The 24892-nt window shown below is 36.0% G+C and overlaps 1 protein-coding gene across 13 annotated transcripts in view; it reads left to right on the top strand.

Annotated features, from left to right (window-relative positions):
- Trdn (triadin) overlaps positions 1-13242 on the top strand; it is a 455305-nt gene extending 442063 nt beyond the window's left edge. For 10 of the 13 annotated variants that reach the window (XM_063272320.1, XM_063272316.1, XM_063272306.1 and 7 more), the window contains 4 exons: positions 4100-4138; positions 6147-6185; positions 7973-8011; positions 10925-13242. In XM_063272320.1, the coding sequence (XP_063128390.1) occupies positions 4100-4138; positions 6147-6185; positions 7973-8011; positions 10925-11064 (257 nt within the window). In that variant the 3' untranslated portion in view covers positions 11065-13242. 13 annotated transcript variants of the gene reach the window in all.
- Positions 13243-24892: the final 11650 nt, after the last annotated feature.

Below are 24892 nucleotides of genomic sequence, written 5' to 3'. Positions count from 1 at the left end.
AATTCTTATTTTTCTCCAAGTACAATATTAACTGAACATTATCATACACTTGTAATTAAAAAGAGAAGCATTATCTGTTGTAGATTTACTATATTTTAAAAGCTAAAAATATGACTAAAATTTTGAATATCTGATTATAGAATCCTAAATTTAAATCATTTAGAGGTTGATTTTTGGGGGGATAGAATGTTGAAAATAGTAGTATCAATAGTTTTGACATAATGAAATGAATATCAAATTTCTACAAATTGTTTCATGGGTCAGTGGCTTCTGATACTGGGAACCTCAACTTAAGAAATCTTCAAATAAAGCAGCATAAATTTGGAAAAATTACTTAATATATCTAGGGTTCAGTTAAATTTTTTCTTTGAAATGATATTTAATGTAAAATTAATATAATGTTATATATAAAATTCGGTGCATAATCAAGATTATTGATCACTTAGTTCCAGTGAGTATGAGGGTAATACTAAGTATTATGGCACTAACCATTCATGTAAATCTGCTACTTTCCCAGGTCAGAAGAGATCCACTTTCGTATCAGTGCAAGTAAAATTATAAAATTAATTGCTAGGAGGAATATGTTTTTTTTTCTGACCTTTAGGTTTGGATTGAAACGATTTTAACTTTTAGGGCAAATGTAATTAAATTCACTTTGTCCTACAAGATAACCATGAAATAGCCATGTTTGGCTGAAGCCTTTCATGTGGCAGCTACATGAATATCACTCTGAACAGTCCTTTCCTCTTTGTTGATCCCGAGAAATTCAGTGTAGAAGTGCATTTGGTGAAATGTTTGCCACTGTTCCTTATTAGGCTCTGGGTCACATCAACTGAAGCTCATTCATTTATGGGTGATGTTAAGTTATTCTGACAATGCCCTTGAGACAGTCATCTCACTCTCAGTGACAGCATGGATACTCTGAATGGACTACATAATGCTTATTCAACATTCCTGACTTCACTTATAGATGTGTGCACAGTTCCAATTATGAGTGGCCTCTGCATACTTTATTATTCCCTGGAGTCATGTTCAAGAATAATGTGTCTATTTTCAGTATGGCAGCAATTTTTCTTTAGATCTTGTGATCATTTTGAATAATAGAATGCGTAAGAAGAACCTCTCCCACTGAAGGGCTAAGATAAACTACCTGCTAACTCTAGTTTTGGACTATGGTGGATGTATTGGCTTTCTTGAGAAAATATAAACTCATAGAATATAATATTGTATTAGCTTGTTATACATAATTCATGAAGTCCGTTGAATAATTTGAACTGTTGAATACCTCTAGAAATAGAGCAATGCATTGAATCAAATGAAACAAGAGGAATGGAGAATAATAAAAATACTTCAGGCTAAATTTCCGTTGTGTTTGTGCCTAAGGTTTCCAGATGCTCAATCATTATTCAATATCTCCTGGATCTGCAGCAATCCAAACAGATTGCTAGCAGAGAAAAGATGCAGTGCTGTGTGGATAGCAATGCATACATTATCTAGGTAGATTTTATTTATTTATTGTGTTTGCTAAGAATAATCAGAGCTGTTATGAACACCGCAGGGGAAATTTTATATTTAAAAAAGTGTGATGGTTAATCTTGATTGTTAATTTGACTAGATTAGAAAGTATCTCCAGATTAGGGAACTGCGTGTCTCAGTGGCTCTGTGAATTCAGTTAGAATTAACTAGACAGGGAAGATGTTTTCAAAATGTTGACAGTATCATGTCATAGGCTAGATACACATATGAAATAAAGAGTAGAAATAAGAGATACAGAACTCTTTGTCTTTTCCTGGCACCTGTCTTCAATAAGGCAACCATCCTTGGTCATATGTCCACATTACTGTGATGCCCAACATTACCCAAGCCCAGCACAATAGGGCTAATTGATATTGCACTGAAATTTCATATTTTAAAGTTATCCTCTGTATACTTTGGTTCCTACTACAGAAAGCTGACTTAAAGTAGGAACGACAAATTAACCATCCATGCCAGCACTATGAGTTCCTTATCATGTACTATCTCTTTCAGTTTCACTGTCTTTTGTTATTAAATCTATTTGTTTAATTTACACCCCATTAGCAGTCCCTCTTCTCCTTCTAGTACCCACTCACATAGAACCTTCATCCATTCCACCCTCTCCACCTTTGAGAAGGGAGAGCCCCCATTTAGATATCACCTCCACTACAACTCCACTCTCCTGAAGGGCCATCCCCTCCTTCTCCCACTGGGCCAGACAAGGCTGTTTATTTAGAGGAATTGGATCCACAGGAGGGTAGGCAACAGATTCAGGGAAAGCCCCTGCTCCTGCTGTTGGGGGAACTGCATGAAGACTAAGCTGTTCGTCTGCTATATATATGCAAGAAGCCTGTTTCCAGCTCATGATTGCTCTTTGGTTAGTGATTCAGTCTCTGGGAGCCTGCAAGGTCCAGGTTAGTTGACTCTGCTGCTCTTCCTGTGTAGTCTCTGTGGGTCCCTCAATTGTTCTCCCAACTCTTCCCTAAGACTCCTAGAATTCTATCTAATTTGGCCTTGGTTCTTTGCATCTCTTTCCATTGGCTGCAGGGTAGAGCCTCTCAGAAGACAGTTTTGCTAGATTCCTGTCTACAATGATAAGGGGGTATCATTAATAATGTCAGGGATTGTTTCTTGACTGTAGGATTGGTATCAATTTGAGGCAGCTATTGGTTGGCCATTCCCTCAGTCTCTACTCTTTCTTCCTGCCTATCTTTTAGGCAGGACATATTTTGGGTTGAAGGTTTTGTGGCTTAATCATCCTCAGCCTACTCTTCAGTCCCTCCTGATTCCTCAAGAAGTAGTTATTCCCAATTTCTCCTAGATTACTCCTGTAACTCCATCCTATGGAAAGTAGAGGCAGAAGAATCAGGTGTCTAATTTTAGCTTTAGTTATATAGGGAGCTTGAGGTCAATAGGGGCTATCTGACATCACCTCAAAAATGTACAAACAGACCATCAAACCCTCCCCCCAAAAAACAAGTTCCCCTTTGATTGAACATGTTCTTGCCAGTTCTCATTTTGTGCCATCTGTTGGGTAAATTCTATTTTCACTCTAAGGCTTGCCCCTCACTCTGCCCATACATATGTCTACTTATTCTTTTGTATCAGTCCCAGTGCCTTGCATATAAGTATACTTCTACAGAGATTTCCTCAATGATCCCTTCCCATTCCATCAGTTTTCTATTGCTACTACCTGGATCTCCCTACTCCACATTTTCTTCAAACACATGACTTAAATTTCATCATGAAACTTGACCATGCAAAATCTAAGTGACCATGCCTAACATTTCTGAAACATTCTTTGCTGTGGATTGACTGCCTTTCTAGAAATGCTTTCCCTCCATGATGTCTATAGTATCAGACATGTTTTACAAGCCAAATCTATTTGCTTAGTATTGAGATTCTGCTAGCTTCCCTTAGAGCCGTGGTTCTCCATCTGTGCATCACGATGCCTTTGGAGGTTGAACAACCCTTTAACAGGGGTTGCCTCTCTTCCCCAGAAAACAAACAGGCCAGTGGCACTCTAAGTCTCTGTGAGGCAATATTTTCTCCAGCACTGAGGCCAAAGAAGCTAAATGGTCATAACAAGAAATGGAAATCTGCAAGTGATGACGGTGAGGCAGGGAGGTATCTCCAGGAAGAAACAGAGACTGGGGTAAGGGAGTTGTGCAAAAATCAATAAGGATGACCTTATCTGTGACTCCCTACACTGGGGATATAAAACATGAAGAGACCTCCTCCTGTAGCCAGACAAAAGCTCCAGGGAGCAATGGAGACACCAACCCATCCACAAAACTTTCAAACCAGAATTTATCCTGTCTACAAAAAATGCATGCATGGGGGATGGAGCAGTGTATTAGAAACATTTCATGTCATGCTTCCTATTCTTTGTGCCTCTGCTTTTAGAGAAGTTTAGTGATGCCCTCTCTATATTCATTTCCCAAATCAGAATGCTTGACCTAGAAGCTGCACTTTGGATTAGAGAGACCTGTAACTCAAAAAAAAAAAAATCTTTAAGTAAGGTGTTTCCTTTTGAGAAAACAAAAAGCACTTAAACTGTGATTTATTTTTCATTTTGCTCTAGAAGATTCCAAAGATGCACCAGCTCCAAAGAAAGATAAAGGTGAGTTTGTTACCTGTTGGTTATTTATACACTTTCTCTTAAGGATGCAATATTTTGCATTGTCTTATTTGTTTGTTTTAGTAGAATGTTCTTGATCTCTTGGTATAGTTATTGGCATTTATGTGAGAGAAATATTTTGATCCTTTTATATTTTTATAAACTTCATCTCTTTCTGTATTAGGAAATAACTAGGATGGCATTATTTAAAAGTAATTATTAGATATATTTATTGATAAATATTCAGAAACATTATTTTAACATTAACATGTATAACGATAACTTCATCAAGTAGTGAAAATCTCTTATCAGGAACTGCTTTTAACGAAAGTTATTTATAGTAAAAGCCCTCTCATAAATGGAGAAAATAGAGAATTAAAAAAGGGAGAATAGGTGCTGAACACACATACATATGGACACAGATATATACATATACACATGTATACACATAGATACATACACATATATACATACATGCAGCATATACATATACCACACATACACATACATATACTATACATACATGCCAAACACACACACACATACACTCCATTTACACATACACACAATCCACATTAATGCTTCTCTTTGAAGGTCATATTTCTTTCGATTAGAAAAAAATTCTAATATTGACCTATCTTTCCCTTTTTCAACTTATCAAGTAAAATATAGTATGCAAACTCTGAGTAAATAAAACAATTAGTACTAAAAGTTTGCAATGAAAATTTAAAAATTGCTCAAGTATATTTTGTTAGTGTTATATTTTATTTAAAATTATTTCCACAGGATTTCATATATGCCAGAAAGCCAGAATATATAAAAGACCAAATAATTTTAAAAATATAACCTAGTTACTATTTATGTCTCCTATTTTCACAGATTAAATGTCTTTTTCTCTAGTTTCCTTGAGATATATTTATTAAATGCAAATTGTACATTTTAAGTGTATATGCGAAGATTTAATATACATACACATTAAGATGTAACTATGATGATTAAGCTAATTACATGAATTGTCATAGCTAACCTTTAGCGTAAGAACGTTACAATTTGTTGTCTTAGAGAATCGTGTGTGTGCGTGTGTGTGTGTGTGTGTGTGTGTGTGTGTGTGTGTGTGTGTTATGCCTTTATGTGTGCTTTTGTGTGTGTATGTGTAGGTTCTGCAGGTGCATGCACATGCCTGATGAAGCTACATGTCATGATATAGTCAGTGCCTTCCTACATAGCTCTCTGTAGGGTTATGGGGGTGCTGCATATGCTCTGCCACAGAGTTCAGCCACTCAGGGAAGAAGTTGACTGTGCTTACCCCACGTTGGGGCCAAAGGGGAAGAGGGAGAGCTCAGGATGGTCCCTAGGGAGAAAGTCTCTGGCTTGATGGGGGTGAGCTTGGGCTTGATGGTGGCCACCACTGGACGTGCAGAGAAGCCTTCTACAGAAGGCCTTCTCCATGGCTCTCCAAAAGAGGCAGTTCATGGTTTTAAGACATTTATTGTCATAGCAGAAAGTGGATGAGTAAAACCAGGAACCAGGGTGCCTTTCACGGCCCCACAACTCTCCACCTTGATTTTTTGAGCAGGTGCTCATTGATTTGGGAAAACTAGCTGTCAGCATGCTCCAGGCATCATCCTGCTTCCTCCTCCCTAGGGTTAGGATTATAGTTGTGCACCACCACATGTTAAATTTATTCAGACCACCTAGACCCAAACCTTCATACCTCCATGCACTTTAACAACTGAACAATCTGACCAGGTGCTGTCTTAGAAAAGTTTAAACTTAAGATAAGCCAGATATGTAGTCCCAAGTGGAACTCCTGAATATTATATGACAGATACATTTTTCATGGTTTTGAAAAACTCCATAACTTTTCTCTGGTGAGTAACCAACTTAATTTCCAACCAAGAAAGTAAAAATTCTTCTTTCTCTCTAAATACTTCTTATTGTTCAATATAGTTTTATAATAGTTATTCTGATATGTGTTCTTATAATGAGTCTTCATTTTTGTTCTCAATAGAAGACTCCAAAGATGTCCTGCATTCAAAGAAAGATAAAGGTGAGTTTGTTATCTTTTGCTCGTTTATACACTTTCACTCAAGGACACAGTGAGTTTGTTGTTTGTTTGTTTTAGATTAATATTCTTAATCTTGGTATAATTGTAGCAATTTCTAAGCAATGTATATGTGATATATTTGCTTCTTAGTAATTTTATATTATTTATAAATTATTCTCCTTGCATATTGAAGAAGAGCTACATTCACAATATTTGCAAATACAATCAGGTATATTTCTTGCCTAATTTTTTTAAGTATCATATTATTGTTAACGAATTATCACTTTTGAGTGCAAACTTATTATTTCATCAAATGGGGATTTAGCTGAGTGGTAGAGTGCTTGCCTAGCAAGCTCAAGGCCTTGTGTTTGGTCCCCAGCCCTCCCCCCAAAAAAAAGAAAAAAAAAGAAAAGAAAAAGTCCTCTATAATAGAAACCTTCTTCTAAAGTAAGTAAACAAAGAAGGAAGTCAGAATAGAACCTACATACACATACACCAAACATGTCTCTGAAAAACTTCCTACTTCCAGATGTTTACTATTAACTAAACACTTCCCAATGCCTGTCTAGGAAAGTAAGAGTTGGAACTAGCATGTTCATTTTCAGTGTCATTTGCTGAAGGACTCCTAGCTTCTGACTTTGGAACTACTACAGCGCAAGCACTTCTTCTTCTAATATATCCTTCTATTATATTCTGTGGATAGTAAGAGTTGACCAACTGTTCTTCTTGCTATGAAAGTGTAAGTTCCGTAACTGTTCCTGAACTTTACTAAAAACATGAGAAGTATTCCCTTGAGTAAAGCCACAGTCAGATAAAAGATACCCATGCCTTGCAAAATCAAATTTAATTGAAGCTTGAAATGATATGTATTACTGGAAAATGTGTATATATTGTAGGTAAGACTGATAATTGATTTATCAGTTTAAAGATAAAGGGATTCCTTTTAAACCTAGAAATAGATCTACTACTCTTCTGTCATTAGTACAAAATAATAACTGTACTTCTATATTAATTATGACACTTTATGTAGCTATAGTACAGAATGAACCAAAATGCCAGGTTGTTGATGAAAGGTAAAGGAATTGTGACATCTATATACAATGGGTTATGATTTATAAAAAAATCAAAAACAACAACAAGATCAACAAAACAAAAAACATTGAATCTGATAATTGTGTTATGTGAAATAAGACAAATGCCACCTAACATCACTAAGACTTTAAAAGTAAATTTCATTTGCATACAAAAACAGAGTGGAAGAATTCATGATAAACTGGAGACAACAAAAGAGACATAAAGAATGAGTTATCTAAGGAATACCAAAACCCACCAAGGAAGAATTCTGGTTTCCCATAACACCCTGGAGTAATACTGTTCAAAACGGTTTATGTGATAATTTGAAATACTGAAAGAAAAACAAAAACTATCTAATACATAAGAATGGTCAACTTCAAAAAGTGACAGAAGAATTTAATAGATGCTACCCCTTGCTTTCTAATACCTGAGCATCAAAGACTTCATCTCAATAAATGAATATATGTCAGTTCATTACCATTCATCAACACATCAGTCAACAGGACCAGTAGAATCGCCAAAAGCATGCTTGTTTTCCTCAGTACACAGTTTTTATAATGAAAGTCTGAAATGACTCTAAATACAAGCTTGGAGTGTGTAAGAATGATATTTTTTGACAATAAAATATTGTGCTCAAATATAGAAGATATAAAGCCAAGTGCATACTACAGATCTCTGCATGTACTAATACTTCTCTTTTACTTTTTTATCCCTAGAAGTAACTAATAATGTGTCTTCACCAAAGAAGCAAAAAAGTAAGTTTATAATTAAACTAAAAACAACTAGCTCCTCCAATAATAAAGATACTAGTTAGGTAATTAAACTTTAGAGACTATACAAACAGTATTACTAGAATATGATTTTTGGCACTAATGTGATGAAGAACTTCAAAGTTTACCATTTACATTTCAAATGGAAACTTGTCATTTTTGTCTAAGTCAAGAGGCACAGGGATAAAGTAACTCCAACTAATGTTCATAGTGCCATTTATCATAAGCTATTTACAAGAGCATAGATTCTGGGTTCTCTACCTGAATATTGCTTAATTGTGTGTTACTGTCTGCAAGTAACAGATCTGTAGAAGTGGACTGCTGACCTTTTTTAAAATCAAGTTAAAAATGTGGAAATATATTTTAGCAATTCAGTTACTTAGACTCACTCCTGAAATTCAAAATTCCTTTTGATGTTCTTGGACACTTGGCAACATTTTAAGAGTCAGTGTCTGGAATCATTGATTCTAGAATGTAATCAGTATTCACATGAAGTTCCAGAACTTGGTGCTGAAGATTCTCATTATCCAGGGCTTCCAAGTGAGAAATATTTGTTCATATTATAAAGCAACACATACACACACACACACACACACACACACACACATACACACACACACACACACACACACAGGAAAAGAGAGAGAGAGAGAGAGAAAGAAAGAAAGAAAGAAAGAAAGAAAGAAAGAAAGAAAGAAAGAAAGAAAGAAATCATCACTATACAGACTAGAGCAAACAATTTTTAAAATTGATCCAATAAGGCCAACACGCATAATGATTTAAAGAACTAAACATTTATCAGAGAAATTTCTTGTAGGATTTGCATGTTTTCCTACATGCCTTCTGAAGGAAGTTCCTGAGGTGGCTTATTAATTGAGAGATTTGGATACATACTATGTTGCAAATGTTGCTGGTGATACTGATATGGCTACACAAAAGCACATGACTGGAATGCTTCATACAATCAGTCTGGGAGAAATACATGAGCATAAACAATCTTGTAATAATTTAATATATCAGTCCAAAATCCATGCAAAAACAATTATGATCTGAACTGTCGTGCTCTTCCAATTGGTAAACTATTGTTAGTAATTTCAATTTGATTGCATCAATAGTTGAAATCTCTTATTTCATAAACAAGCGTTAATAAAGAATGCAATGGGTAGATAGTATCAACACTACTTTCTTGTTGACTCTATCTTGCTAGTGTGAGAAACTGGATGAAAATGCATGGAAAGTCACTGTATTGTTTCTTATGTGAACATAAATTAGGTCAAAATTAAAAGAAATGTAATTAAAAGTCTCCAGTCATGATGGTTCATATTTCTACCATCACTCCAGATACAAGAGGCATGGCAACTGCCTTGAGTTAAAAACCACCCTGTGCCAGATATTAAGTAGCCCAGGCTGGCTATTATTACAGAGAAAAATCTTTCCTCAAAGAACAACATCAAAATAAAATGGGATTAAAACTAAATTAAATATTTATGAAATATTATTCTGTAAAAATTTTCACCTGTGGAATTTATTACATCAAACATTATTTCACATTTTCATCTTAACATTCTATTCTTCATGAATCTTTAATGTAAGTTCTACATTTTTAGAGCTAATGATATTTCTGATAATAGGTCTTTCAACTTGAGTTAGGTGCATGTGCCAGAACAGTGTCTGCATCTGCAAAGGTTCAAATTAGATAAACATATATGAAGATGCTCTTGAATTTTATTACCAGTTGTTCATTTCTCCCTGACTGGCATCTTTTTGTTGCCTGCATCTAATATACACTAGCTGTTACCATTTCAACAGCTTTAGGAAAAGAGGACTTGTGCCACCAAGGTACAACAAAAAGAAAAACCTATCTTCTGAAAACCCAGCTATTGAGGCTAGGCAATGTCTCTTCGCTGGAATCTGAAGATACCCTTAATGTGACTCATGCTTATAATCTCAGTTCTTGGGAGGCTGAGGAAAAAGAAATTTTGTGAGACCAGCCTAAGAAGTCCTAATACTATTAATACTTGTTTCAGCTTTCTTACCACACTTCGTTTCATTCATATAAATTTGGCCATCTTCCTATCTCCTACATAGCATGCTCTTCAATCAGCATTTTCCTGCAGGCCTTTGGCAAAATATCTGTGTTTGTTTGCAATGATGCACATGGATATGATAGAAAATAGCACAGTCAGTGAGTGTCTGTGATTTTAAGAGAGGGATTTGAGTTCTTAACAGAGCTGCCTCTAGGGAAACCTGGTTTGATAGCCAAAGCTCAGGTTCTGTCCACTGCCTCACATATTTTGCACCATGCTCCTTAAAAGCAATTACATTTATTTATGTAGGTGGAGGTGGGGAAGAAGCATCTTAGTGTGTGTCTCAGAAGACACAATATTAGGAGTTGATTCCTTTGTTCCATCATGTGGGACTTGGGGCTTGAACTTAGGTAGTCAATATTGACATTGAGCACCTTTACACATTGAGTCAGCTCACTGGCTTTGTGCCATATTCATCTCATTTCTCTGCATTTTTCTATGTGTGAAACATCTGCCTCAGTAGATATCATGCTTCCAGGATAAAGATAAATGCAATAACTCACTATTTTAGGATTCACAAATGCTTATTACATACATGCATGTGCACACACACAACACACACACACACACACACACACACACACACACACACATACAACACCACATTCTGTGTTGGTTCATTTACGTTTTTAGTATCCCATCATGGTTTATGTTTCTTGATTCTATGTACAAAGATGCCAAGGCAGAATGAAGTACAGTTTTCCCAAGTAGTCAGGGACTATGTCCACTGTGGTGTACAGCCTCAGTGTGCCTCCTGTGTTGTCACACATGTATTAATTTTTTATAACAAAAATCATACTCTCTTCCTTAGGTCCCATCAGTTTCTTCCAATGTGTCTACTTGGATGGGTACAATGGCTATGGATTTCAGTTTCCTGTCACTCCTGTCCAACACCCTGGAGAGAACCCTGGCAAATCAAACTCTCCAGGACAGAAGCAGCAAGAACAATAGACACCCATACATGACCCTGACAACTGCTTTTACATCATGAAAGTGGAATCTTCTCTTTTGTTCACAGTGGCACGGGCAGTCAAAACTAACCAGTGCTGAGATTTCATTGTAAACATTTTGCCTGGCATAAAGAAATAGCATGGACAAAAGGGTTGACTAATAAGCAAATGTGTTGAGGGTCTAATACTTGAGAATCTTTATTTGTGTCTGTTGCTATAGGAGGGGTACTTACATTCAGCTCTTTCTAGTCGTTATAAGGTAGTAATCTCATTAAAGTTTACTTTTAAATGTAATTGGCACAATTACAAAATGAGATTTATGACTTCAGGTAGATAATTTTTAATTTGGTTATATAGACTGTGTTCTAATTTTAAATAGTACAGGAGCATATATAAAAGTTATTCTTCTGCATCCTGTGGGTAGACTCAGTTTACCCAAAAACCTATGTGCGTTATTACATTCATTTCTGTTTCCAGTTCTATTGTGTCAAGACTCTACATAGGTGTGTCTTACACCAGAGTGCTCTAAATCCCTTGTCATATCTAACAGATGGGACATGACAAAGAATAAGTACTTGTTGGATCTTATCTCTGAGGTTGTCTTGAGCTATGCTTAAGACATTCTCTCTTATGGACATATACTTGCAGTTAAGCAGGTCTGGTAAACCACTTGCTTAATATGCAAGTTAATGAGATATGAAATTTTCACATTTCTCCAGATTGTGCCCCAGTAAATCCATCACCTGGGTGAAGGTTTAGATCAAACATTAACTATGGTTGACAAATACAAACATAGTTTTATTTCTCAATACATTCTTTCTGTGAGAGTAAATTTTTTTTCAAATGGAAACAATACAAATTCCATAAATGTTTAAGCGAGATATTTTGGGCCTAGGCATGTTTATGAGATGCCTTTCTTTTGGCTGATTGAACATTAACACCAGTTAAATGAATGGCAGTTTCTAATATACGTGTCCAGGCATCACTGAAAATAACATCTTCTTGGTAATACAAACACTCGATTTTAATGAACTTTTCTTATCAACTCTAGAAAACATGACTGTACTTTTTCTTCAAGTTTCCAGTTGTAGCTGAACTTGTGACAAATTAACAAGTTCAACTCATGGAAATAACTTGAGTTACCATTTCTGGCATTATCAGAAGCTCAGCCAATGCTGAGCTACTGACTTTGTGAGCAAGCTGTGTGGTTGGTCTTAAAGTACTACAGCCAAACACAGTTCTTGAGGTCCAAGACAAAGGTTCATTTTATCAATATTCAGGTAAGATGTAGATCAGATACATCATTAGTATTAATGATGGAATGTTGGTGACTCTTGTAAGAAAGTCAGCTTCAACCAGATGCTGACAGACTGGATTCACACTACAGAAACCAACACTACAATGAACTAGTTTAATGGAGCCATTTGGAGGGGAAGGAGTACATAATTGACCAGAGCAAATGATACCATCTTTCAAAACACTTCATTCAGCAATTCAAACTCACAAGGAGAACAGTGGATAAAGCGCTCTACTTAGTTGGAGTTTCACCCATGCAAGTTCCTGAGTATGGAACAGAGAACAAATGTGACAGTTGTTTTAAAAGACATGCTACAGAATGGGTTATCCACTAAGTTATTACCTTTCAATGACTATATACTAAGCTCTTAGTCTTTCTATTCTGTGTCAGATAATACAGCAAAAGGTTTTACTTCATGCTACACTGGCACAGTAAATGACATTCAAAAATGCATTATATATATATATATATATATATATATATATATATATATATATATATATATATATATATTGGGTCTGTATCTCCAGGTTACCAGGAACCATCAAAACAAACAGCTCAGAGTTGTTTTGGAGACAGATAAAGTGTCTTAATATGGATTTGTTTGAAAACACTTTCTGAAATTATGGTTTTGGAGATTACATTAATCTTATCTCCACCAATTTCGAAATATCCATCTATTTTCTTTATGAAACAAATTGACAAAATATAAGAGATGTTACTATAAATTTAGATGTTAGAGAAAACAATTATGGTATAATTAATATTAACAATAATTATTACATTTTGTCTAAAATTTCAATGTTGAGTATAATTTGAAAATATTATCCAAACTGGCATCTGTTTGTATCTTTACATTAATAAAATACTTCTGACCCCTGAGTTTAATGGGTTGTATCTTAAAAAGAAAGAGAATGAATAGTAAATTTAAAAATTTTTTCATGGTTTTCACCATATTGTTCAAAACATGTTAGCAATTGTTTAATTGTTGGCTTTATCTAGTGGGTTAGAGTCCTTCTTACTCCAGCATCCTCCCATCTTTCATTCATCTTGGTTTTTGAAATGATACAAAAATAAGAACATTTGTTTTAGCCCATGTTTCCTTATTTCTCTAGAGTTATATAACTTCTGTTCATGATATTTCAAATACAAACAAAGTTATTTTATGTGTTTTCCTCATGAAAATGACCTCTCTGTGGACACATTCTGATATATTCTTCTTTAAACACTTCAGGGAAATATTTCAGAATTGTTACTACATTTTTAGGAACTCTGCCTATTTTCTTGAAATTCTTGCTAGGTGAAAAGGCAAGAAGAACAACAAATATTGCTGGAAGAAAACTAAGAACTCATCTATTCCAGCTAACATCTTCAGAAAATGAAAATACTACAAGAGACAGAAAAGGACATTTTTTAAAAATTACCTTTCTAAATGGGTCAGTGGGAGAAATGTATTCAGTAACTAGTATTGTCTAACTTCTTTTGCAGTACTGGTGTATAAAATTAAAAGGGGAGGCTAATCTTAATAATTGTAGCTTCAGAAGAAGAGATAAATGTGGATTTTTGTAGAATATGTAGAAGTTATTTGAAACTTTAAAGCTAGGATTTGAACTTTAGCTAACTCTTAAATGTCCTTGCCTACTTCTTGAAGTATTTTTAAATTTTTTATTAAAAAAACTATATTTGCATTGTCTATGTACCTGCATAAAGTTGTATAACTGGATTAGAGGTGCTGGCGAAACCAGAATAGAAATATAAATCCTCTAGAGTTGAAGTTACCAAATGTCATGGGTTGTATATGATGAATACTGGGCACCAACCTCTGTTTCTCTGGAAGAACACCATATACTCTAATTGTTTAATCATCTTTCTGGCCACTTGGGCTTTTATAACAAATGTTGACTGGTTTTTCTAACAGCCTCCAAATCTATCTTTAGAATCATAATCCATGTCATAAACTTCTGGGCAAAGACTTACTTTCTTCTGCTCAGAAGCTGAGAAATATCTGCCACGTTCCTTCTACTTTGTGTGAGGCCAAGAAAATGGACCCTAGAAGAGTCAGGGAACAGAATAGTGGCACCTTGTTTATCAGAACATTATTTTATGATAAGTTATGTTATAATCTTATGTTACCTGGGTTTCTTTTTATTATTTGAAAACTCCTTAAGACATGGGAACTTGAGGGCAAACACACCTGAAAGCAGAGGTAAGGCCAACACTTCTGCTCTGAACAAACCCTCTGGTAGCCTCTTGACCCACAAATACAGGAGCAATCTGAGAAAGGATACTTCCGGTTTCTGCCTGTGCCTTGAGCTGAACTGGTCCTATAGCTCTCTTCGTCCAAATCTAATTGGGGAGAGAACTGGACTCTCAGACAATCCTGAGAGCTCAGAGGAGACAACTACTTCTGCTCATATCCCAGGCACAAGAGGAACCCACTTAGTGTCCTCTGTGCCCTCTGGACACAGGAACCTAGGAGAAGTCATGGACAAGACTGCTTGCAGAGCTGAAAGCCAGTTGTCAGGAGCATTGACACAGTTAAGAACAGAGGTAAGATCAATTATTCTGCTCCAAGCGATCTGCCTGGAAGCTTCAAGACACACAAACCCAGGAGCAGTCTGGGACAGGACTCTTCTGGTTTCTGACTGCACCCGGAGCTGACCTGATCTGACAGTTCTCTGGTCCCAGATTCAGCTCAAAGAAAACAAGTATACAGGAGTGCTGACACATAGGTTTACAGGAGGGTAAAGCCACTGTCAGAAACAGCAAGAAAAGCTAACACCAGAGACAACCTGATGGCCAGAGGCGAGCACAGAAACATAAGCAACAGAAACCAAGACTACTTGTCATCATGAGAGCCCATTCCTCCCAACAAAGCAAATATTGGATATCAAAACACACTGGAAAAGCAAGGTTTAGATTTAAAATCACATCTCATGAAGATGATAGAGGACTTTAAGAAGAACACAAATACACCTGAAAGAAATACAGAAAAACACAAGTACACAAGTAGAAGTCCTTAAAGGGGAAACACATAAATCCCTTAAAGAATTACAGGGAAGCACAACTAAACAGGTGACAGAATTGAACAAAACCATCCAGAATTTATAAATAGAAATAGAAACAATAAAGAAATCACAAAGGGGGACAACACGGGAGATAGAAAATCTAGGAAAGAGATCAAGAGTCAAAGGTGCAAGAATCACCAACAGAATACAAGAGACAGAAGAGAGTCTCAGATGCAGAAGATATCACAGAACACATTGACACAACAGTCAAAGAAAATGAAAAATGCAAAAAGTTCCTAATGCAAAACCTCCAGGAAATAAAGGACACTGTGAGAAGACCAAACTTAAGGATAATAGCTAAAGAAGAGAGTGAAAAATCCCAAATTAAATGTCCAGAAATACCTTCAAAAATATTACAGAAGGAAACTTCTCTAACCTATAGAAAAAGATGCCATGAACATACATGAAGCCAACAGAACTCCAAATAGACTGAGGCAGAAAAGAAAATCTTCCCTTCACATAATCACAACACCAAATGCACAAAACAGAGAAAGAATGTTAAAAACAGAAAGGGAAAAATGCAAATAACATATAAAGGCAGACCTAACAGAATTACACCAGACTTCTGACCAGAGACTATGAAAGTCAGAAGATTTTGGGCAGATGTCATACAGACCCTAAGAGAACATAAGTGTCAGCCCAGGTCAACACTCAATTAACATAAATGTAGACATTTAGATATTCCAAGACAAAACCAAATTTACATAATATCTTTCCACAAATCCAGCCTTGCATAGAATAATAGATGGAAAACTCCAAAACAAGGAGGGAAACTACACCCTAGAAAAAGCAAGAAAGTAATGTTCTTTCAACTAACCCAAAAGAAGAGAGCCACACAAATATAATTCCACCTCCAACAATAAAAAGAAGAAGAAACAACAATCATTATTCCTTAATATCTCTTGATATCAATGGCCTCAATTCCCCAATAAAAAGATATAAACTAACAGACCAGATACGTAAATAGGACAAGCATTTGCTGCACACAGGAACCACACCTCAGTGACAAAACAGACACTACATCAGAGTAAAATTCTGGAAAACAATTTTCCGAGGAAATGGTTTCAAGAAACAACCTGAAGTAGCCTTTCTAATATTGAATAAAATCAACTTTCCACCAAAAGTTATCAAAAAGAAAAGGAAGGACATGTCATATTCATCAAAGGAAAAATCTACCAAGATGAACTCTAAATGCTGAATATCTATGCTCCAAATGAAAGGCCACCTACATTAATAAAAATAATGTCACTAAACCTCAAAGCACACATTGCACCTCGCAAAATAATAGTGTGAGATTTTAACACCACAGTCTTATCAGTGCACAGATCATGGAAACAGAAAGTAAACAGAGACATAAAAAAACTAACAGAAGTTATGGACCAAATGGATTTAACAATTATTAATAGAATATTTCATCCTGAAACAAAAGAATATACCTTCTTCTCAGCACCTCATGGAACATTCTCCAGAATTGACCATATAATTGATCACAAAACAAGCCTCAACAGATACAAGAATTTTGAAATAATCCCATGAATCCTATCAGATCACCATGTACTAAAGCTGGTCTTCAACAAAAATGACAGAAAACCCACATATACATGGAAATTGAACAACGATCTACTCAATGATAACTTGGACAAGGAAGTAATCAAGAAAGAAATTAAAAACATTTTTAGAAAACATTTTAAGGAAAATGAAGGCACAATATATTCAAGTTTGAGGGACACAATGAAAGCAGTGCTAAGAGGAAAACTCATATTTCTAAGTACATCCAAAATGAAACTGAAGAGAGCAGCTTGACAGCACACCTAGAATGAAACTATGCAAATACACCCAAGAGGAGTAGAAGGCAGGAAATAATCAAGATCATGGCAGAAATCAACCAAGAAGAAACAAAAAGAACTATACAAAGAACCAACAAAACTAGGAGCTGGTTCTTTGACAAAGTCAACAAGATAGATAAACCATTAGCAAGACTAACCAGAGGGCACAGAGAGTGTATCCAAATTAGCAAAATCAGAAATAAAAAGAAACATAACCAAAGAATCTGAGAAAATTAAAAAACATCAGATCCTATTGTAAGAGCCTATATTGAACAAAACTGGAAAATCTGGAGGAAATGGACAATTTTCTAGACAGATGCAAGGCACCAAAGTTAAATCAGTGCAGAATTCTATCTGACCTTCAAGAAGCCCTAATACCAATACTGTCCAATCTATCCACAAAATAGAAACTGAAGGAACACTACCCAATTCCTTGTATGAAGCCACAATTACCCTTATACATAAACCACACAAAGACCCAACAAAGAAAGAGAACTTCAGACCAATTTCCCTTATGAATATCAATGCAAAAATACACAACAAAATTGTGGCAAACCGAATCCAAGAACACATCAACACGGTCATCTGTCATGATCAAGTAGGCTTCATCCCAGGGACACAGGGATCGTTCAATATACAGAAATCCGTCAAGATAATCCACGATGTAAACAAATTAAAAAAAAAACCCACATAATCATCTCATTAGATATTGAGAAAGCGTTTGAGAAAATTCAACACTGCTTCAAGTTAAAAGTCTTGGAAAGATCAAGAATACAAGGCCCACACCCAAACAAATGAAAAATAATATACAGCAAGCCAGTAGCTAACATTAAACTAAATGGAGGGAAACTTGAAGGAATCCTACTAAAATCAGGGACTAGACAAGGTGGCCCACTCTCTCCCTACTTATTCTATAAAGTACTCAAAGTCCTAGCCAGAGCAATCAAACAACAAAAGGAGGTCAAAGGGATACGAATTGAAAAAGAGAAAGTCAAAATATCACTATTTGCAGATGATATGACAGTAAACTTAAGTGACCCCAAAAGTTCCATCAGAGAACTACCCAACATAGAATCCATAGAGCTCATGAAGCTCAAGAAGAAGGATGACCAAAGTGCGGATGCTTCAGTAATTCATAAAAGGGGGAACAAAAATATTTATAGGAGGAAATATGTTGACAAAGTTTGGAGCAGAGACTAAAGGAATGGCCTATCAGAGTCTGCCCCACCTAGGAATCCAGCCTACACACACACACACACACACACACACACACACACACACACACACACACACACACCACACACACACACACACACACATATATTTATATATACATATATATGTATATATCCACTAAAACTACACAATATTGATGAATCCAATATGCGCATGATGATCAGAGCCCAGTATAGCTATCTCCTGAGAGGCTCAGCCAAAGCGTGACAAATACAGAGGCGAATGCTAGCAGCAAACCACTGAACAGAGAACAGGTTCCCCTGGGGAGGAGTTAGAGAAAGTGACGGATGGAGCTGAAGGGGTTTGCAATCCCATAGGAAGAACAATAATATCAACCAATCAGACCCTACCAGAGCTCTCAGGGGCTTAATCACCAACCATTGAGTACCCATGGAGGGACCCTTGGTTCCCAGATGCATATATGACATTGTCTAGCATCAATGGGAGTAAAAGCCCTTCGTCCTATGAATGCTTGTTTCCCCAATGTAGGGAAATGCCAGGATGTTGAGGAGGGAGTGTGAAGGTGGGTGTGGGAGCATCCTCATAAAAGCAGGATGATGTGGGATGGAGTATGGGAGAGAGGGGAAAGAGGATAACACTTGAAATGTAAATACATAAAGTATCCAAGAAAAATAAAATTTAAAAAGGAACTAATTCTTTGTAGTTAATGATTTAAAAAGTTGTAATGGATGTATGGCGTAAATTTTTCTAGAAAAATTGTCACTGGTATCAACTAAAATTTAAAGCATTTTCTATGGAAGAGATTTTAGCAATTCTCAGCCATCTTGATAAGGTGTGTACCCAATAAATTTCCCTTCACACAGACAACTAGTTATAAATACTGATAGAAGAAAGCAAAATTAGATATGAAGAAAATTTTTCTAAGTTTAGGGAAAGATTCTATTAAGCAAATAACTAAAAATTTTCACTTCGAAGTATAAATTTAATTCATTGCCTTCCCATTGTTTTTAAAATATTTTCTATATTTTCATGAAGAGATAAATTTTGGCCTTACATCCAGAGTACCCCTACCATATAACAATCAAGTTCTAAATGTACAGAACAAAGAAAGAATATAAAGGCTGCAATAGATAAAAGCTAAGTAACATATAAAAGTAGACCTCTCAGAATTACATATGAACTCTCAACAGAGAATCTAAAAGCCATAAGGGCCTGGATAGATGGTTTCCAGACCCTAAGAGACCACAGATTCCAGCCGAGACTAAAATATACAACAAAACTTTCAATCACTAGAGATGAAGAAACAAGATATTCCATGACAAAACAAAATTTAAGCAATATTTTTCCATTATTCCAAATCTACAGAGGATACAAAAAGGAAAACTGCAGCACAAGAATGGTAAGTACACCCAAGAAAACACAAAAAATTAATAATTTCATAACAAAACCAACACACACACACACACACACACACACACACACAAAACCAACATAAAAATAGCAGGAACTAACAATCATTGGTGACTAATATTTCCCAACATCACTGAACTCTATTGAGACACCAGATCTTGGATTTAAATTCCATCTTAGAGACCTAAGGTTGAACTAGAGTTAAATGACAAGCCAGCACCTAGCACTGGTTTCCAGGTTACTCCCAAACAATCCTGCACCCAGCACTGGTTCCCAGGTGACTCTCTAACAAGCTTGGTCCTAGCACTTCATTTCCTAACAACGACCAGGCAGTAGGAAGGTAGAAGTTAAGTTTATGGTTTGGCACCCAGCACCAGCCAATTTTTTAGAGGTCAACAAAATTCAATAATTGCTCCCCAATCAGATATGTGCCAGACTAGAAACCACCTTGAGACCTGCCAACGGAGTCTAGTGGTAAGACCTTCAGGTGGTCCTTAACTCCTGCTGTATTAGTAGTCCTAGTCAGGTCTAGTCAGGAAAAAAATCTGCTGTTGATGACAATCTACAAGTCCATAGATAAGTATTGCAATTAGGCTACAGGTCCATTGATAAGTATTGCAACCAGGCCATGCAATATTGGCCTTTCTTTTGGCCAACTTGTACAACTGGAAGGCCCAACACCCCCTTTCCAGATAACACCAAGGGGCTGATTAATCTCAGACTGTTTTATTTACTCATCAGCCAACCTGGAATAGTAGCCAACAACTCATGAGAGTGCTCATGACCGGAGAATGAGAGAGGATAATGCAGGAAGCCAGAAAGAATGTCCCCTCAGACATGGGAGCACCATTGATTGACCATGCAGCTAGAGCCTGAGTCATTCCATGTGTACTCTTTGCTTGGTGGTTTAGTCCCTGGGAGCTTTCGGGACAGCACAGAGACAATATCCAAATTAACAAAATCAGAAATGAAAAGGGAAACATAACAACAGAAAGTGAGGAAATTTTAAAAAAGCCACCAGTTCCTATCACAAAAGCCTATACTCAACAAAACAGGAAAATCTGGATAAAATGGACAATTTTCTAGGCAGATATCAGGTACCAAACTTAAGTCAAGATCACATAAACCATCTCATATCCCCTAGAGAAATAGAAGCAGTTATTAAAAGTCTCCCCACCAAAAAACAAAAAGTTCAGAACCAGATGGGTTTAGTGCAGAATTCTATCAGAATTTCAAGGAAGACCTAATACTAATACTCTTCAAACTGCTCTACAAAATAGAAACAAAAGGAACACCACCCAATTAATTCTATGAAGCCATAAACCAAAGACTCAATAAAGAAATATACCTCCAGACCAATTTCCCTTATGAGTACTGATGCAAAAATAATAAAATAATCACAACTGAATCCAAGAACATATTAAAATGATCATCCATCATGATCAAGTAGGCTTCGTCCCAGGGATACAGGGATAGTTCAAGAGACAGAAATCCATCAATATAATCCAGTATATAAACAAACTCAAAGAAAAGTTCCATAGGATCATCTTATTTGATGCTGAGAAAGCAACACCCATTCATGTTAAGTCTTGGAAAGACCAGAAATTCAAGGCCCATACCTAAGCATAGTAAAAGCAACATACAGTAAACCAGTAGCCAACATCAAACTAAATGGAGAGAAACTTGAAGCAATTCCACTAAAATTAGGAACTAGACAAGGCTACCCATTCTCTCCCTACATATTCAATAGAGTATTTGATGTCCTATCCAGAGCAATTATATAACAAAAGGAGGTTAAAAGATAAACAAGCTAAGAAGGAAATTAGGGAAATGACATCCTTCACAATAGTCACAAATAACATAAAATACCTTAGTGTGACCTTAACAAAGCAAGTGAAAGATCTGTATGACAAGAACTTCAAGTCTCTAAAGAAAGAAATTGAAGAAGATCTCAGAAAATAGAAAGACCTCCCATGCTCATGGATTGGGTGGAATAATATAGTAAAAATGGCCATCTTGCCAATCTACAGATTCAATGCAATCTCCATCAAAATTCCAACTCAATTCTCCATAAAGTTAGAAATAGCCATTTTTAAATTCATTTGGAATAAGAAAAAACCCAGATAACAAAAACTTTTCTCAATGATGAAAGAACTTCTGGGCGAATCATCATCCCTACCGCCAAGTTTTACTACAGAGTAGTAGTGATAAAAACTGTATGGTATGGTACAGAGATAGGCAGTTAGATCAATAGAAGAGAACTGAAAAATTCTTTCCTGAGAAAGTATGATTTCTCCATGTTCCAGTGTGCTAAGGTTTACAGATAACCTTAAGTCACCTTGCAGCTAGCAAGCTAGGAGTAGTCACCTCCATTCTCAATATCAAGTCTACACTTCAAGGCTATAACCCTGATTTAAATGTGTAGATTATCCTGCAGTCATTCACAATCCCCTGATGTCTACTCTTTCTTCTATTTTCTCAATTTCCTTCATCAAAAGTGCTTTCTCCTCTTTGGTTTGATGCAAGTGTGAACACCTTTTGTAGAAGTAGCTTTCATATGAAGTCTACAAATTAATAGTGAGTTTGAAAGTATCACTATTACAGTTCATGACCTTATTGTTTCAAAGAGTGATGAATTGATAACACATCTTATATCATAATAGTCATTATGTTTTTTCTAAAATTTGATTGCATGAACTTATATTTAGGCACTTTTTCTTTTTCTTTTTATTCAACATGATCTTTTTATTAGTGTTCACAAACTACGAACAGAACCACACAAAGACACTGTGAGGAATTCGAAAGAATGTTACTGGGTTTAGATTTAATAATAAAAAAAAAATCAAAAGACCATAATGATGTCTGCCAAAAGCTATGTAGATGTTTAGTTTAAATAAGTACATTTCAACATTAAGCTGTGATACTTTATTTGATGACACAAGATTTTGTGGGGCTAAACTACCAAAAAAGAGAAAATACAGGAAAAAATGAATGTGGAACTAGAAATGAGAGTGGTAGGGTAGATTGTGGCTATGATAAACAAAACTGTTACAAACAAAACCAAATTTTAAATCTTGTGTTATATTTATTCTATTTAATGAACTTCAAATACAGACTTGCTAAAAACTAATTTTCTCACTTTTTAAGTTTTAAAACGATTTCCCAGATCTAGTTTACAAAATACATGCTTACTGAATCTAAAATCTAAATTTATTTTAAATTATTTTAAGACCACCCCATTAACTCACATTACTTCCTATGATAATTTTATAGTAGCTTTTAAAATTTTGTTCATAAGCAGTATCTGTTCCCTGCCTTTAAATTTTTCTTGCTACCATTTCCTTCAACACTGTAACTTACCTTACACTACTTTGCTGTGATTTTGCTCCAATTTTTATTTTTAAGTTTCTGGTTTACATAAGCTCAGAAACATTATAAACTAGTTCTACAAATATTTGATGAACCCTCATTTTCCTGGTGCTCCAGATACAACTAATTAAGCCATTTGTTCATCACTGCTTTATTCTTTTCTTTAACCTCTTTGTCATTATTTTGAAAACTTTAAAAAAAATTATGTGTTTAAGAAACCTCAAAGTTGGCTCAAGACTCCCTGAAACCAAGTTCTCAGCAAAAAGATTTATTTGCCCCTTGAGAAACGAAGCACAGAGGATAAGAGACAAATACAGGAGATAGAAAGTGATGGAGAGGAAAGAGAACAAGGAAGAGGAGGGTACATATATTTATCCCAGACTGGGACAAAATACTTCCTCAGGATAAAAAGGCAGAAGTTGCTCATAGGAAAATGGCAGTTTATAAAGAAAAATGGAGAAAGTCTGTATTAGAGTAAGAAGTTTAATTTTAATTGGACGTATTAATTAGGTGAGTCAAAGGGAGCTTTTGATCACTGGACGTTAGTTGTCAGCCCCCAGAGGAGGAATTGGTCAACTAAGAGAATAGACCTTGAGAGCTACCTTCAGTAATGTAATATAATGAATTTTAGGAAGGCAGAGGGAATGAGGAAAAAGGGCAATGCCGGCCTACCAGAGCCAGGTTTGCGATGCTGCCTAGGGTCCCCTCGATTTCGTAAGAAATATTTTCTTTTCTGAAATGTACAATTGGTATGTAAACAGTGAGCTCTCTTCTGTAATTTTTTATTGATATATGCTTTTCCTCCACAAACCTACCATCCCATTCCCTCCCCACCCCCTTTGCCTCTAATGATGATGCTCTTCCACACACTTACCCATTCTGACTCACTACTCTATAGTCCTCCTCTACTCGGACATCAAGCCTCCATAGGACCAAGGACCCCTCCCACTGATCTTAGATAAGACCATGCTCTGCTGCTACATATGTATCTGGAGCCATGGAAGCCTCCATGAATACTCTTTGGTGGGTGGTTTGTCATTCGGGGCTCTAGAGGGTTGGTTTACTTGATATTGTTCTTATGGGGTCACGATCCCCTTCAGATCCTTCATTCTTTCCCCGAGCTCTTGCACTGTGGTCCCTGAACCCAGCACAATGGTTAACAGTGAGTATCTGCATCTGTATTCATCAGGTGCTGGAAGAACCTCTCAGTCAACTGCTGTACCAGGCTCCTGTCAGCAAGCTCTTCTTGGCATCAGCAATAGTGTAAGGGTTTGCTCTCTGCAGATGGGATGGATCTCTAGCGTGGTTTTTTTGCTCTGATAATTTTTTTCAGTCTTTTACTATGAGGTAGTGTCTGTCTTTATCACTGAGGAGTGTTCCCTTTATGCAACACAATGCTGGATCCTGTTTTGTTTTTTGTTTATGTTTTTCACACATTACATGATTTAATTTGCAAAAAGATTAAAACTTTGTGTAAGAAGACAGGGTTTACCATGGCAGAAAAAGGATGTAAAGTGTAGGCACTGGTTTGTGATGAGTTTCAACAGTGAATCAGGACCCAGAACAACAAAAGAAAATAGAACCAGCAATTTGACCCTATACAGCAAGGGCTATAATGAAAAGGTTTAGAATAGGCCTCTGTTTGGGGCATTGTTTTTTGTT

Source organism: Rattus norvegicus, chromosome 1, assembly GCF_036323735.1.
Source record: "Rattus norvegicus strain BN/NHsdMcwi chromosome 1, GRCr8, whole genome shotgun sequence".
Taxonomy (NCBI): domain Eukaryota; kingdom Metazoa; phylum Chordata; class Mammalia; order Rodentia; family Muridae; genus Rattus; species Rattus norvegicus.
The sequence above is the reverse complement of the archived record's forward strand: the minus strand, read 5'-3'. Positions and strand labels throughout refer to the sequence as shown.